At 42.3% G+C, this 16063-nt stretch overlaps 1 protein-coding gene across 1 annotated transcript; it reads left to right on the top strand.

Moving 5' to 3' along the window:
- The first annotated feature begins 35 nt into the window (after positions 1–35).
- Positions 36–15815, top strand: LOC140244515 (guanidinobutyrase-like). The gene is made up of 7 exons (XM_072324145.1): positions 36–312; positions 3952–4074; positions 4627–4811; positions 5192–5398; positions 13899–14043; positions 14814–14908; positions 15559–15815. Exons 1-7 carry the CDS (start codon positions 36–38, stop codon positions 15676–15678), a joined length of 1152 nt encoding a protein of 383 aa, XP_072180246.1. The 3' UTR covers positions 15679–15815.
- Positions 15816–16063: the final 248 nt, after the last annotated feature.

The following is a 16063-nucleotide window of genomic DNA, read 5'->3' as shown; positions in this document are numbered from 1 at the left end:
TCGATGAGAAGCACATTTCGATAAGAATGAAGACGATGTTTGCCTCAAAAGTCTACAAAATGGTGACGAGGTGTTCGACGCTGAGCACTCGCCGCATCTCGGAAGGGGTGATGCCTTCACTATCACAGTGTGCGAAAGCTCGAACTCTTCATGGCCGTATGCTCTGGAGGAGTTACGCCAGTGATGGGCCCGAGCCTGGTGTGGGGCGGAAGACGTTGAACGAACCACTGTGTGGGACGAAATTCCCGCGAGGCGCGCGAGTTGGTGGCATCAGCACTATGATGCGACTTCCATTCCAGCCCAACAGAGAAGGTGAGATTTCAACCTATAGAAGCTGAACGCAGTTAGTCATCAGTTGTATATCATGCATCAACAGATACCACAATTTGTTTGTTTGGGAAATGGAACTCTTGCCTTTGACTATAGTTTTCACTTTTGCAGAAATTGGTCTAACGTTAGGATTATTATTAACTAGATCTACACGCAGCCGCTGTCGCGAAAGTGCTTCGCACAGCGGTCTTGGGGTGTTTCACAACAAAGCTGTTCTTAAAGTTCAAGGCTGCGCTCACATAGAAGTAATTCGGGTATTCGGGCTCTTTTTCGAGGGCACGCGAATAGCTTGAATCGAACGATAGGATTTCCTCACACCGGTTCACATAGGAGGGCGCACTATTCGAAAGTACCGAATAGCTGCGAAAAGTATGGTAGGGGTCCAACCCACCGACCGGGTCCATAACGACCGGCCGCGCATTATAATGGCATTGCGCGTACAGATAGAAAATGTACGCATGGGACTACGCGCAACGGTGTTCGATTCTTCACTGGGCTACGCTACCGAGTAAAATGTGGCGAAAACAACTAAGTATTCCCTCTAAATTATCGAAATTTAGCAAAATCGAATAAGGTTTATCGTGTAACTACATATAACTAGGCCTACCTTTGCTGACTCGTTGTTAGATGTAGAGGCGTATCCTTCCGTAATAAATTTGACGATTTTGACCGCAAAATTGTCACCGCCGCTTGTATGATCGTGCACAGTGCGTTACACATACACATGACATAAACATTTTGTCGCCCGCTTGCGCTACGACCGTACGAGTTGATGCAGAAACGAGAAATGAATACCGTGAAAAAACAAACCGACTCATCTAATCTATTTCAATTACGATGAAAAGTTTCCTAATGAAAATCAAGTCAAATTCATCAAACAGTCCTTCAAAAGTAATATCGAAGGATTCAAAATATATTCAAATATTATTGGGGAAAAAATTACGACTAGAAAAAAACAGCAGCTTGTCGAAAAAACGCGTTTAAGTACGCTTTATACGTATTGTCAATAGAGGGCGGGGTGGTCGGTCGATATGAGCCGGGCAACTGAGTGCGGAAAAAATGACACCCCACGCGTTCGAAGCCGCCATCTAGAGCGCGTACCTCAGATCGCATTTTCAGTGCGCGCTTGTGAATCCGGAGTATTTTCTCCACACGTGAGTAAAATTTCAGGCAAATTGTGAGATTTTTCACGTTTCTATTGATAGAAAAACGTTAGGTGTCCGATATTATGGACACCCAACCATACAGTATGGCAAAGTGGGAATCGAACTTGTTCGATTTTCTTGCAGCGTATAGAACCACGTATCTACCGTCTCTCGTTTATGAAATAATGACAATTTTGGTCTGGATTTGCCCTTTAGCAAAAATAAGCATGTAGACTGACATTCTGATGCAGTTTAGAAATTGTTAATAAGATTTGCTAGGATGTAGGCCTAGGAGGAAGAAATCCTCACTGCATGGGATGGTGAGTTGACGGTGCGGGTGATGGTGTATTCGGGGCACGAATAGCAAATACCGAATAGCGAATACCAAATACTTCTATGTGAACGCAGCCTAAAGGACTTAAGTGCGACTGGTGATCAGTTCTTGTGCTGAATTATTGAGATTCCAATAGGTAGGGCCTATAGCACACAAGAACTGATTACCAGTCGCACTTAAGTCCTTCTTAACTTAAGAACGGCTTTGTGAAACACCCCCATGGTCAGGCTAGGATTATTGATACAACGTAGTCTACGCTATACAGTACTCTATGTCAAGATGTGACAGATAAGAAGCCCACTATGAGGAGACAGATGCCATCAGTCTAGGGAAACTAACGATTTGCAAAATGACAAGATATCCTATGATGCACAGAATCCAGGGCTCTTTGGGTTGGGATTATGTTAGGTTATAAAGTTTGGTTGTATGGTTTTTTTTTATTTCTTTTATCCCTCCCTCCCCCCCCCCCCCCCATAAAGAAAACAAAAAACAAGAAAGGAATCCTTGGCCCCATTTTCACTCAGCCTCTATCCACAATGCTGCCCTCTTGTAGACTGTTGGAATTGATGCTTCAGACTATTAAAATAGGTGAGATTTAATGGAGGGCACTAACGTTAGCAACCTTCTTTTTTTGTATACCTTCTTCTTTCTTATCTTCAAAATACTATGGAGCATATATGACAAAGATGAACTTGAACTGCCAGTTTGTTTTGAGGAGGAACATGATGGTTCTACTCAGAGCCATAGACTCGGCTGGCTAATGCGTAAATGGCCTAGCTAGAGATTTGGATCTTTTTTTTTTTTTTTGTGACTGATGTAGATCATGAGTTAGAATAACCGCAGCAGCGACCCCAATACATACCGTAGAAGATTTATAATGACCACTGCATTTAGATAAGACAAGGCCAAATGAAAAAAGTGAAATATTTCTGCAATCAAATAAAAAATCTGCAATGTCATGAGGTGTAATTTGTTGTCTTTTTTAAGAATGCTTTCTTGAATTAAAAAAAGACTATTTGGTACATACCTCGTATAAACCCTTGGACTCCAAACTGTGAGTCATATTTGTCATTTCACTTTGTTTGCAGTAAACCAAATATTTACAGTTGCTCAATGTCTTGACATATAATGCTATATATGAGAGGCATACTAAATAATTATTGCTTTATTCAAACAGTGCACAGTAACACATACTTGCCAACATTTGAAGAGTTTGTTTGCAAAAACCGATAAGTCCATATTTGCCAAATGGAGATATTTGCGATTAAAAGGTCAAGAAAAATAAAGAGAATAATAAGAAAAATTTTGCTTCTTTTGACCATAATTTCAAAAATGTACCCTTATATGTAGTGACCAATATATCATTTAAAAGGTACAATTTTATACTTTATGACAGAGACCGTACTTCAAAATCTTCAAAAATGGACTTATCGGTTTTTGCAAACAAACTCTTCATTTTCATTTGAAAAAGCGGTAGAATCCAGGATGCCTACGCGAGCAGTACTAGCTTCGCATGTTAACGAAATCTTTCAAAAGCGGTAGTCTACCGCCAAATGCGGTAGAGTTGGCAAGTATGGTAACATGTTAGGTGAATTGAGACTCTGTATGTTGTACTACCAGATCAATAGATGCTTTTAATATATGCACATGAGATGGTGGCTATGCTCCTCTGCACATAGAGGAAGACTTCTAAAGGACACCCAAGCAAAAATTGGACAATGCCCCATGGCCTACTAGTACAGCTGAACTTAAGTACTGTGTTACAGCGCCCCGTACTGGGGTTAGAGTTAGAATAGAGTTACTAGTTTAGTAGGCCATGGCCGGGCATTTTCACCAACTGTCTTGTGGTTAGCAGTGCTACTGTATACGCCGAATATTTCATGAGGTTTTTATTTTCGCAAATTTCGCGAATCAGGTGCTATTCGTGAAATCAAAGACACGCAAAAATATTGACTCTGATTCCGATGTGGATGTGACGTGCGCATGTGTGTTTCTCTGTTTGGTGCAGGACTCCACTATCACGAATTTAACCATCACCTCGTCGGGAATTCCCGATTCACGAAATATATGGCGTATATACAGTATCTCTTTTTTTCTTTTCAAGGATTTGGAGTTATGTTCACTTCCCACATACACATACAGGTTTGGATGCTTGCTATGTTGGAGTACCTCTGGACATTGGAACTTCTTACAAAACAGGAACTAGACTAGGACCACGTCAGATCCGATATGAGTCCTTCGTTCTTGGACCTTGCAATTATGTGGGTGAGATACCTGACAACATATTTTAAAACATAATTTTTTGTTCAGGTAGTCTTGGTTCCATACTTTTGCATCCCTTCAGTATGGATTGGATGAAAGTGACTTGCCTACCTTGGATAGTTCTGTTGTAAAAGAAACAAAAGATTCACAGGTTGTGGTTCTGATAGAAATTGTTCCATAAAAAGGCAAATTGTTTTAATGTGCTATACACCATGTATACTTTAATACACTCTATTTATCATCTCGTCATGATTTAGTGATGACTTTGTACTTATATTCAGGTACAAAGATTGAGAAACGTGTTGCAGGGGCAGATCCAGGAATTCCATAGAGAGGGGGCACCTTTACAAAATAAAAGGGGGCGCATACGCCCCCATTTTTTCTTTTTATTTCTTTTGTTTAAAAAAAAAATAACAAAGATGGGGAGTGCTCCCAGTGCATCCCCTCCTGGATCTGCCACTGGGTTGTATGTCTGTCTGGTGAATGTTGGCCAAAAGCTGCTTTAATTATTCAATGACTGATTTAAAAGGCAGAGATACAATATATTTCCTGCAGGGGCCGCCCCTTTTGAGACACTTCAAGTAGCTGACATCGGGGATGTGACCCTTAACCTTTATGACCTCAAGAAGTCCGTTGAGATGATTCACCAGCAGTACCGAGACATCATAGCCAATGGGTGCAAGCCTTTAACCCTAGGAGGAGACCACACCTTAACCTACCCAATCCTACAGGCCATGAAGGTAAACCTTGAACCAACAGCTCAACTGGAATTGTGTTTGGTAGCCCAACATATACAGTGCACATTGTTATGATGAAATTCTCATTGTAAAACAACAAAATCGAAATTCAGGTTCCCAAATTATCATGTATATTTCTTTATGCACTGTAGGCCTACTGTTTGGCTGTATGTATAACAAAATTTCAATGAAATGAAAAGAAAACAGAACATCTCGAGGACTTTGTTATAGTGGGTATGCACTGTGTAATATAAAATTCTTGTAAATGCCTTGGTGAAATCCAAGATCAACAAGTTACTGAAGCTGCACACAGCTCATTATTAGAACAGAATATACATCTTGTCATGTGTGATGGTTACTTCTGTTCCTTTCCTATTTTGCAGGAAAAGTATGGACCAGTTGGTCTTGTCCACATTGATGCACATGATGATGTTGCAGACTTGATGCTGGGAGAGAAAGTGGCTCATGGGACTCCATTCAGACGAGCCGCTGAAGAGGGTTGTCTCGACTGTCACCGAGTGGTCCAGATTGGCTTGAGAGGGTCTAACTACAGTCCCCCAAATGAACTTTATGACTTTCATAAAAAGATGGTAAGTAACCAAATAAGTACTCTGAAGCTAGACTTGTACCATTGTAAAAGACAAAATCAAGATAAGACATAGGCATTGTTATGTGATGTGATGCTTGTGAATGTTCAGAGACGTCATGTCAAGGCCGACAATCATGACACGATTGGACACAGTAGCTCAAGGTTCAGCCATGTTTAATGTGCAGTGAATAACGATCACTGATATCGGTTGGTGACATCGATAACAATCGTGATATCGTAACATCCCCCTTTCTCTGAAAACATAGTCACACAAACACCATTGTGAACACATTCCTGTGGGGGTTACAGACTCTGTAGTAAGTTTCTTAAACATACATTCCAAACACATTTGACCTTGGTATCCAGGACGAAACAACTATGTCATTAACATTTTTACTTTGGTAATTATATCCGTGTAGTTCCAAGGTTGACTCAAGCATTAACATATGTGGTGGAATTGTCTCAAAATAAGAGTATGACTGCATATATATATCTGGAGTTGCTTTTTCCTAGCATTCTGTCTGTGTTCATTTATACCAACACCAATCACTGGATAACATTACAAGTTACCACAAGCATGTCCTGCTATTGTCATATGAACAAAACGTTTGGAAAACACTGTGAACCTTTAACTTCTGGCTAGTGTTACAACTGTGACTAGCATCTACAAACATCATTTAAACAACACAACTCTTCGGCCTTTCATTCAACACTTTTGGCCTTGAACTCATATCCAACTTTAACACTGTTTTATTTTTGGTATGAGTCTTACCAACAACTTCTAACTCTTACATTGTTTGTGACATATGATTTCTACATATTATACATTCTCCCTTTTCACACATGAATTTGAATGGTGTGTATCTTATACACCAGTCAAGCATTTACCATATCATGCACAATTTAAATGATTAACAACTTAAGGACTGTGCTTGACTCTGGTCTGCATCTGTTTCTCATGAGTATTTATGTGTGTTGGTATCTGGTTGGCTTACGGATCTTACGACCGTACCTACTGACCATGGGAGTGGTACTTGAGGTTGTGTTCTGACTGCGATTGTTGTTTGTGTTCTGTGTGTCTGTGTGAGGGTGATCTCGATGACCCGGAGGGGTCTCTACGACAGACTAGCTGTCGTCAGCAAAATGTACACGCTTTCTGGGTGTAGGTGTACTGCTGGCTGGTACATCTCTCAGGTGAGAGCGATTGCGTCGTAGAATCGAACCGTTGGGTGTTGACACGGTATACGACCTAGGTTCGTCACACACCTGTGTGACCTTGGCGGGTATCCAGGTGTGCTCCTGAGGGTGTAGAACGCGAACTTGCTGTCCTACATGTAGAGGTGGGAGTTCCTCTCCTGCATGCTTGTCATGCGTTTCCTTCATCTTTGACTGCTTTCCAAGAAGGCATTCTGTAGTTGATGAATCTCCCGTGAGATGATGGCTCGGAAGGCTGGTTCTGATCGGTCTGCCAAACATGAGTTCAGCCGGTGACTTCATACCAGAGTCAATAGGAGTTGCTCGGAGGTGCAACATCGCTACTTGTGTGTCCTGACCAGTCTTCGCACACTTCTGTAAAGTGGACTTTACAGTTCGCACCATCCGTTCTGCTAGGCCGTTGGAACGTGGATAGTGGGGTGACGAGGTCGTATGTGTGATGGACCACTTCTTGCACATTTCCTGGAAAGGTCTGCCGGTGAATTGTGTGCCATTGTCGGACACAATTTCGGCTGGTGGACCAAACAAACTGCACAGTACACTCATCACACCTGCTACAGCTGCACTGGACGTTTCTTTCAGCTTGTAGATCACCGGGTACTTGGAGTAGTAGTCTGTAACAAGAAGGTATTCCTCCCTCTGGAATGTGAAGAGGTCTGCTCCGAGCTTGGTCCATGACGATGGTGGTACATCGTGTGGGATTAGCGGCTCTTTCTGGAGTCTAGCCTGGAACTCCTGACATGCTCCGCAATCCTTCGTGATCCGTTCTATGTCTTTGTTGATCCCTGGCCAGAAGACTGTTTCACGGGCAAGCCGTCTCGTCTTCTCTATGCCCATGTGGCCAATGTGAAGTTGTTCTAGAATGTCTTCTCTCAAGGCTTGGGGGATGACAACTTGTCTGCCTTTGAAGATAATTCCGTGTGACACTCCCAACTCATCTCTGTATGGCCAGAATGTTCTCAGTGTTGTGGGAATTTCCTTGATGGAGTCAGGCCATCCGTTGGTTACGAGTTGCCACAGCTCCCGCAGGATGTGGTCACTTGCTGTCTCCGTTTGGAGCTGTTCCCTCTTGCTCTGACCAAAGGAAACGAGGTCGATGTCGAGGAGGTCTTCGGCTTCCGTGCAGATTGTCTCTACTCTGATGTCAACTGGTATATCCTGTGCTTCCAGCGGATTAGGGAGCCTGCTGAGAGTGTCTGATAGTATCATCTCCCGCCCAGGCTTGTACTTTACAGTACAATTATATCCCTGAATCTTGATCAACAGCCTCTGGAGCCGAGGAGGTGCACTTGTTATTGGTTTCCGCCAAATCATTTCGAGTGGTTTGTGGTCTGTTTCAACCGTGAATTCCTTCCCGAAGAGGTACGTATGGAATCGGCTAATTCCAAAGACCAGTGCGAGAGTCTCTCGCTCGATGTTAGAATAATTCGACTGTGCTGGAGATAAACTCTTGGATGCGAACGCTACAGGTTCGGCGTTCTGGAGGAGGCATGCACCAACTCCCTTCGTGGATGCATCTACTTCCAATGTTGTCTCCTTCCGTGGGTCATAGTACCTCAAGCAGACGTCCTCAGTAATGGCGTCTTTGAGCGCTTCAAAAGCATGATCATGGTTGATGTCCCACAAGAATGGGGTGTTCATCCTTAACAATTCTCGGAGAGGCGCTGCCTTCTCAGAGAAGTTCGGGATGTAAGCGGCTAGGTACGTGAACAACCCAAGACATCGCTGGACGTCCTCTTTGTCTTTTGGCGTTGGCATTGATTTGATTGCTTCTACCTTCGTCGGATCCGGCCGAATGCCACTCCTCGTGTACAACGATCCGAAGAAGCTGATCCTGTCTTTCTTGATTGAACACTTGGCGCTGTTGAACACAAGGCCTTCCTGCTGGGCTTTCTCCATCAGGAGCTGTAGATTCTTGTCGTGTTCTTCCTCCGTGCGACCAACTACCGCGACATCATCAGCAATGCATATGCATCCAGGTATGCCATCGATGATTCTGTCCATGTGTTGTTGGAAGATGTCCTGACTAACACATAGTCCAAATGGTAACCTCTGGAAACAGTATCTCCCAAAGGGCGTTCTGAACGTTGTCAATTCCTGGCTCTTGGCTGCTAGGTGGATGGACCAGTACCCAGACTTAGCGTCAAGTTTGGAGAAGTACCTTGCTCCTGCAAACGTCGGATTTACTTCCTCCAGTGTTGGCACTTTGTGTGGACAACGTTTAAGTGCGTTGTTGAGTCGTTTAGGGTCAAGGCACAAACGAATTGAACCATCTTTCTTCACTGTCGTCGTCATGGAACTGCACCAGTCAGTGTGGTGCTCAATCTTGCGGATAACACCATTTTGTTCCATGGTTTGTAGTTCTGCCTTGATCTTATCCCGTAAGTGTACGCTACACTTCCTCGGTGGATCAATCGATGGCTGTGCATCATGCTCCAGGTGCAATGATGCTGTTCCTCTGAAGTTCCCGATCCTGTCGAATTGTGCAGGATATGCTGCCTTCAGGTCGCCTACATTCCTGATGATGCGTGATGGTGTATGGTACTGCAATTCGTGTATCGTCACAATTGCCATGCCGTGGCAGCCTGGCAAGCCTAGGATGGCAGGACCTGGTACGTCAACCACATAGAACGTCTGAGTGTTCCAATCGGTGCTCTTGTATCGGCACATGAGGTCGATCGTGCCGACACAGTTGATTTGGCTGCCGTTGTATGCAGTGAGTCTCGTCTGTGTGTCTTGAAGGACGGATCTCCATCTGTTGCTGTACATATTCTTGACGATCCGCAGAGGTAGGGTGTTACCGCTTGCCCCAGTATCCACCTTTAGTTTGAGGATATGTTGGCCTGCTTTCTGAGGGCAAACAATATCATCTTCTACAAAGGCTTCTGTCCTAGTTGTGTTGTATGTGAGTTGTGGTTTGCTAACGTCAATCACATCAAACCTTTGTGTTTCTGCAGTTGCCTCATGGCGAGTATCATCAAAGCTGCCTCCATGTGCAGTTATCTCATCAACAGGATCTTTTCGATTGTTCCTGGACTTGGAACGTCTGTTTCTCCACTGTTTGGATGAGCTGCGTTTGCCATGTGTCTGTCTCTTAGGGCTTCTTCCTCGCTGTTTCTGTGCTTGGCGACACATCTTTGCCCAGTGTCCTACCTTGCCACATGAGTGACAAGTATCCTTATATGCAGGACATCTGCGAGGTGGGTGCTTGGTACCACAGTTGCCACACGCGTGCTGACCTTTCTTGTAGTGTGTTATGGCACCAACACTTCTGTCTATGTCCATAGTCTGCAGAGACTTACGACCAGCTGCCAGTGCTTCGTACTTCCTTCCCTCGAGTAGGATTTTGTCAATCGTAAATCCCTTTGGTTGCTCAAGGAGGGTCCTCTGCAGTTGCTCACAAGGTGTCGTTGCGATGACCAGTTCCATGATCCGTTCCTGGAGTTCTGACAGTGAGAAGTCGCATTCACGAGCTTTGTCGCGACAGCGAGTCACGAACTCATCAATATTTTCATCTGATCGTTGTCGATAACGCATCAACTCGAGGCGATGAATACGGAAATTGACATTGATCTTCAACTGGGCCTCGATCGTGGACCATATTTTCGCAGGATTATCTAAGTCATCATCACTCAGGCCAGATGTATTCAGTCTACGGAGACCTTCGCCGCCAAGGGCAATTTTGATTTTTACAGCCTGCTTCTTGGAGTCTGTGACCTCTTGGTCCTGTAACACAAGTGACATTCTTTGCCTAAAGACTTTGAATTCGGCCAGGAGGTCTGACCCCTTCCATACCATTTCAGGGTATCGTGCCATCTTGTACCGTATGACTGATACGAACACCACAAATAGGTTTTCAATCTATGGCACACACAAAAAAGGAAGGGAAACCTGGTACTATATAGTATGCTACACTATACTGTATCAATACAATGGCGTCACGTATGTAGGATGAACTTTTTCATCAAAGCAACAATCACTGTATACAAGAATGGACTAAGTTAAGACACTCTGAATTAACTCTACACTCTGTTCTATCTTTGTCTACTGCCTGCTTAACGACGAGGTGGGTGTAATTCAGTCCGCAATATAACTCAGTTATACCACCAATACATAGAACATACTGTTAATTACAGCAGTAACCGGCTGAAATGCATCGTTAGCGGCAACGTGCGACAGCATAATAGGCGAGTGAATTACAAATCATTGCAATAACACATACTACACATATAATAGGCCTACTCAATGTCCCAGTGTGCTCGTACGTGTGCAAACTAGCGCTTCAGTGTCGGTTCGGGATAGGTAAAATGATACACCCCTGAAGCACACCCGTATACAGCCACACTGTTTTACATATACATGCTATGTATATAATACTGCTGGGACTGCAACGTAGAATCGTACAGCCACTATGTGTACTAGTACGATACGGCAAAATATGATTTGAAGACCAGAACTCAGTCTCAGACTGTATAGACTATACTAGTCTACCAGTGCATAGGGTCTAGACAAGATTCTATAGATAATTATCTATAGATCTAGGGCTAAAATGCTCCGCGTCTAGAACAGGCACATTTGGTAACCGGTACAACACATCCACTGACTCAGCAAATTCACTCCATAGACTCATAGGCTAGCGTAAAAAATGAGATAATGTGTACGTTACCACAGGTTCTGCCTCCTTTTGCGATGCCTTGAATCAAGATCACATCTCTTTATACACGAGATAGGATAACTGTGGAACATATGCACGTTAATGGTTACATGTTGATACAAACGTTACTATACTAACGTTAGGCATCACACAGACTATGTTATTGTACCATTCATTCACTCAACAAACTGGAATCTAGCATGTTCTGTATTCTACCATTGCTTTGAATGTTTGTGTTTTAGTGTTCATTCATCTCATATTTGCCATGGATTCCGTCTGGTAGCTGAGTCGTCATCGAGAACCGGTAAGCCCACAGTCGATAGACCTGCTGCTCAGCATGCATCGGTGCGACGTCACCTCCCTGGCCTGCTACCCTGCGACGCTACCGACTTGCGCGTGCGATACTCGCCCTGGGCTTGGCCTGTGAGACTGCGTGTTGCGCTGGCTCCGATGCGATGCAACGCGATGCGATCGGCGACTCTATCCCATTCGGTAGAACTGCGTGCGGTGCAATGCTGTCATGGCACTGCTGAGGAACTGCGTCGTGACCGCTGTCCAAAAGCTCGGCGTTGTAATCGGCGATGCATACACTCCGCCTCACACGGGTCCGATCCTGACAGGTGATCACGCTGGCTGTCGATGAACTAGACGGCAAAGTTATGACGGAAATGCTGCAACGCATTGCCTGCAGGTTGCCATTCCATACGATATATTATGCTCCCTGGCAGCTAAGCGTCCGACTCAGATCGTTCGATCTCCATTCCAAGACCGGTCGCAGCTACTGCGTACTGTAGTTCCATACGCTTATCGTGCGCGTATTCAATACTCAGCATGCAGCTCAGTTACTCGGACAGCTACAGCCTGGCATTCACTGGTGCACGGTATTGGTAGACCGTCGGTCCTTGTGGCGAGTTCTAATGGCGAAAATACATGGCCCTGGAGGGGACAATGGCGATCTCAGGCGTTTTGTCGAAGTCCACAACGCGCTGCCACCATGTTATGTGATGTGATGCTTGTGAATGTTCAGAGACGTCATGTCAAGGCCGACAATCATGACACGATTGGACACAGTAGCTCAAGGTTCAGCCATGTTTAATGTGCAGTGAATAACGATCACTGATATCGGTTGGTGACATCGATAACAATCGTGATATCGTAACAGGCATATTAAAATAACATGTCCTTGTCTTGGAAATCAGTCTATCATCCCCATAGGCCTACTCATTTGCTATTCATCTTATAATTATTAGTTTAAAAGAGCAATTGTCAATTCTGCTGAACATTTTCATAGTAGTCTAGAATATGGTTTTTATGATATGTTGATGATACAGTGCACTCCCGTTATAACGAACACGGTTAGAACAAAATTCCGGTCATAATGAAGTAAAGATTCAGACCGCAACATTTTCTGCTCTATGTTTTTATGCCTCCGCCAACGAAGTGGCCGAAGGCATTATGTTTTCGGGTCGTCCGTCCGTCCGTACATACGTCCGTCCCGTCTTGTTTTTGTCGATATCTCAAGAACCGTGTGGTTGTTTTACATCAAACTTGGTATGAGGGTATATCCTGGGGGGATAATACTTTGTTTGGATTTTTGGGTCACGAGGTCAAAGGTCAAAGGTCACTGGTTATTTTGTGAAAAAAAGGTTGAAAATTCATGTTTTTCTCCATATCTCGCAAATGGTTCAAGGTATCTTCATGGAACTTAGTATATATGCTTGTTCCAATGGGCAGTGATTATCTAGGGAAGTTGGGGGTCATGGTTCAAAGGTCAAGGTCAACTCCTCAAAATATCACTACTTCCCTTATATTTATGCAATGCCTGAAGGTTTTTTTTTTTTTTTTACTTGATGTATACATGTATTACCCAATATATATTCTGTGGGAAGTTTCTTGCCAAAAGGTCAAAGGTCAAGTGAAAGTGCTGAATTGCACTTTTTCCTCCATATCTCAAAAGTAACTCAAGGTATCATCATGAAACTTACACATTTATGCATGTTCAACCTAACAGTGATTCTCTTTGGAACTGTGAGGTCAAAGGTCAAAGGCCAGGTTTAGATAATGCTATTTTCCCATTTGATACTGAAATTATACTTTTTCTCAATACCTTGAAAATTACTCAATGCATAAACTTATAAAAGGGTCAAAAGTCAAGTAAAAATCATCAGTTCCCCAAATACCTGCACTCTGACATTTTAATCATTCATCCAATTGAACCTAGTTCTAGGAAAGTGAACATTCAGCACATTTGTGTCAAACCTGTCATTTTAATATTTTGCCAATTGTGTGAAACTGTCATCACACATTGTCAAGACATTGTACTATAGACCTATTAGGAGAACCATGCATTATGGCGGAGGCATATCAGTCGCCGTAGCAATATATCTAGTTTTAAATTGTTTATTTGTTCGGTTATAACGAAATTTCGATATAACAAAAGAAAATTGCTGGTCCCAAGGACTTTGTTATAATGGTAGTCCACTGTACTTCTATTGTGGCCATGTACAAGACAATTATTGAATTGATATTTGACTTGGAGACTGTGGGGAGTATTTTGAGAGGTCTATTATAATTTATGAAAAAGATCCTAAGAGGAAGTATTTACACATTAGATCACATGCCTTTTTCACAGGGATTCCGTGTGGTTCCTGCCCACCAATGTTGGCATAAGTCCTTGACTCCACTGATGGAGAAAGTGAGAGGAATTATGGGAGACGGGCCTGTCTACCTGTCATTTGACATTGATGCCATAGACCCTGGGGCTGCTCCAGGAACCGGTATGTGATTACCCTGCCCTCAATAATGGCAAGATTTTAAAGCAAGAGTGTGGTCACTTGGATTGAAATTGTGAAGACTTGCATGCATTATATTTATACCTATGACACAGTTTCATACTCGGTGTAAAGAGAAAAACAAAAGACAGTATGCTGTGATAGTGTGCTATGCACAGTGTGCTATGATAACAAACATGGTTATTCACTTCAATTCACCAAACTTCAGGTCCCAAAATATCTCTTTTTTATCTATGGACTATATAAATATAAATATGAATATATATATATATATATATATATATATATATATATATATATACTATATAAATATAAATATGAAATATATATATATATATATATATATATATATATACTATATAAATATAAATATGAATATATATATATATATATATATATATATGCATAGATTTGTTTAGCTCTAGCAAAGTTTTGATACACAGTGCACTCCCGTTATAATGAAGTCCTCAGGACCAGTGGTTATCTTTCGTCATATCAAAATTTCATTACAGCCGAACAGAAAAGTATGTAAATGTATAATGATAATCTTTCGACACAAATTCTTAACTGAATGAATTTCTTACTTTGTTGTGACGAGCATTTATTATAACTGCGCTTGTTATAACAGGAGTGCACTGTATTGAATGAAAACTTGCGGGTCCAGACGACTTTGTTGTATCAGGAGTTACCTGTATACTGTTGCTTGTAATTCAGTATTTTAATGTGATTTTTATTATCGTTTTTATTACACCTAGGTACACCAGAAGTGGCTGGACTGACAACCATCCAAGCCTTTGAGATTGTACGAGGCTGCAGAGGACTTAACCTTGTGGGAGCGGACTTGGTGGAGGTATGTTTAATGCAAATCTTTAATGTGTGAGATACTCTATTCGCCGTTATTTTCGCGTAGAGATATTTTCGCGAATGACGAGGTCATAGACATTTTCGTGTGGTGTTGTTTTCGCGAATTGACACCGACGCTTACGTTAATGCTCTATCAACAAAGCGCATGGAGACAATTTCGCGTGTTGTTAAATTTGCGATCCAACTGCAATTCGCGAAATTCGCGAAAATTAAACCCTCGTGAAAATAACGGCGTATAGAGTATGATAATTTTTGTGTATACTTTTCATCTCATTTCATTTCATTTCATTTATTTCCTCTTTCATAATTGGTTTACAAAATTTGCATTAAAAAACAACAACAGACAAGCAAACAAACAAGAATGCATGATATCAAATAAGATAGTGATGAAATCATGTGAAGCACAGATTAGGCATGTAGAAAATGATCCCGAAACAAATATCATGATGTAAATATTTGTAATAATTTATAATCATTTGTAGTGATGAGAGAATATCAAGTGGTGTATTTTATCAAGAGAGTGACATGTGCAGGAGTTCATAGAATTCTGTTCAAAAGGATACCTACAGACAGAACAGATGCTTTGCTTTTAATAGAAAGAATTGTTCCTGATTAGTTTTGTGATTCCACTCATAGGTCTCACCGCCGTATGATACGACAGGAACCACCGCCCTCATAGCAGCCAATCTACTCTTTGAGATGTTGTGTGTTCTTCCTGGGGTGAAGTATTATGACATGGAGACAATCACCTGGTAATGAAATTGTAGACATAATTTCCTTTCCTCGATCATTGGCAAGATAAGAAATACTTGTCACCTGTCATTGGTCCTGAAAAAAGGTCAGATTTGTGGATTCCTCCCTCCTAAAGGCAAAATCCAGAGCCTACCTCACATTACTGCCTTTTTTTAAAGCTGACAAAGACACATTGAGGGGTATAAGAGAGTTTGAGTCTGCCCTTTTACTGATGTCCATCATATCAAGCCTTCGTCACTAGTGTGGCAGTTTTTGCTGCTAGTGTCTTAATAGATGTTATAAAGCAAGAATGAAGCGTTACTTCTTGGGAGTTTTTTCCAACATGTATTCAAGGCAATGCTAAAATACTTTGTGTCATAGTGTACTCTTGTTATAACGAGCACAATTA

This window comes from Diadema setosum, chromosome 21 (assembly GCF_964275005.1).
Source record: "Diadema setosum chromosome 21, eeDiaSeto1, whole genome shotgun sequence".
NCBI classification, from domain to species: domain Eukaryota; kingdom Metazoa; phylum Echinodermata; class Echinoidea; order Diadematoida; family Diadematidae; genus Diadema; species Diadema setosum.
Note: the sequence above shows the minus strand (reverse complement) of the source record. Positions and strands in the feature narration are given on the sequence as shown.

What these genes read in the sequence shown, in the direction of transcription:
- LOC140244515 (XM_072324145.1), top strand. Translation starts at nt 36, where the DNA reads ATGTTTGCCTCAAAAGTCTACAAAATGGTGACGAGGTGTTCGACGCTG. An exon ending in ATTCCAGCCCAACAGAGAAG is followed by an intron (nt 313 to 3,951) that starts GTGAGATTTCAA and finishes ATACACATACAG; the next exon opens with GTTTGGATGCTTGCTATGTT. An exon ending in TGGGGCTGCTCCAGGAACCG is followed by an intron (nt 14,044 to 14,813) that starts GTATGTGATTAC and finishes TATTACACCTAG; the next exon opens with GTACACCAGAAGTGGCTGGA.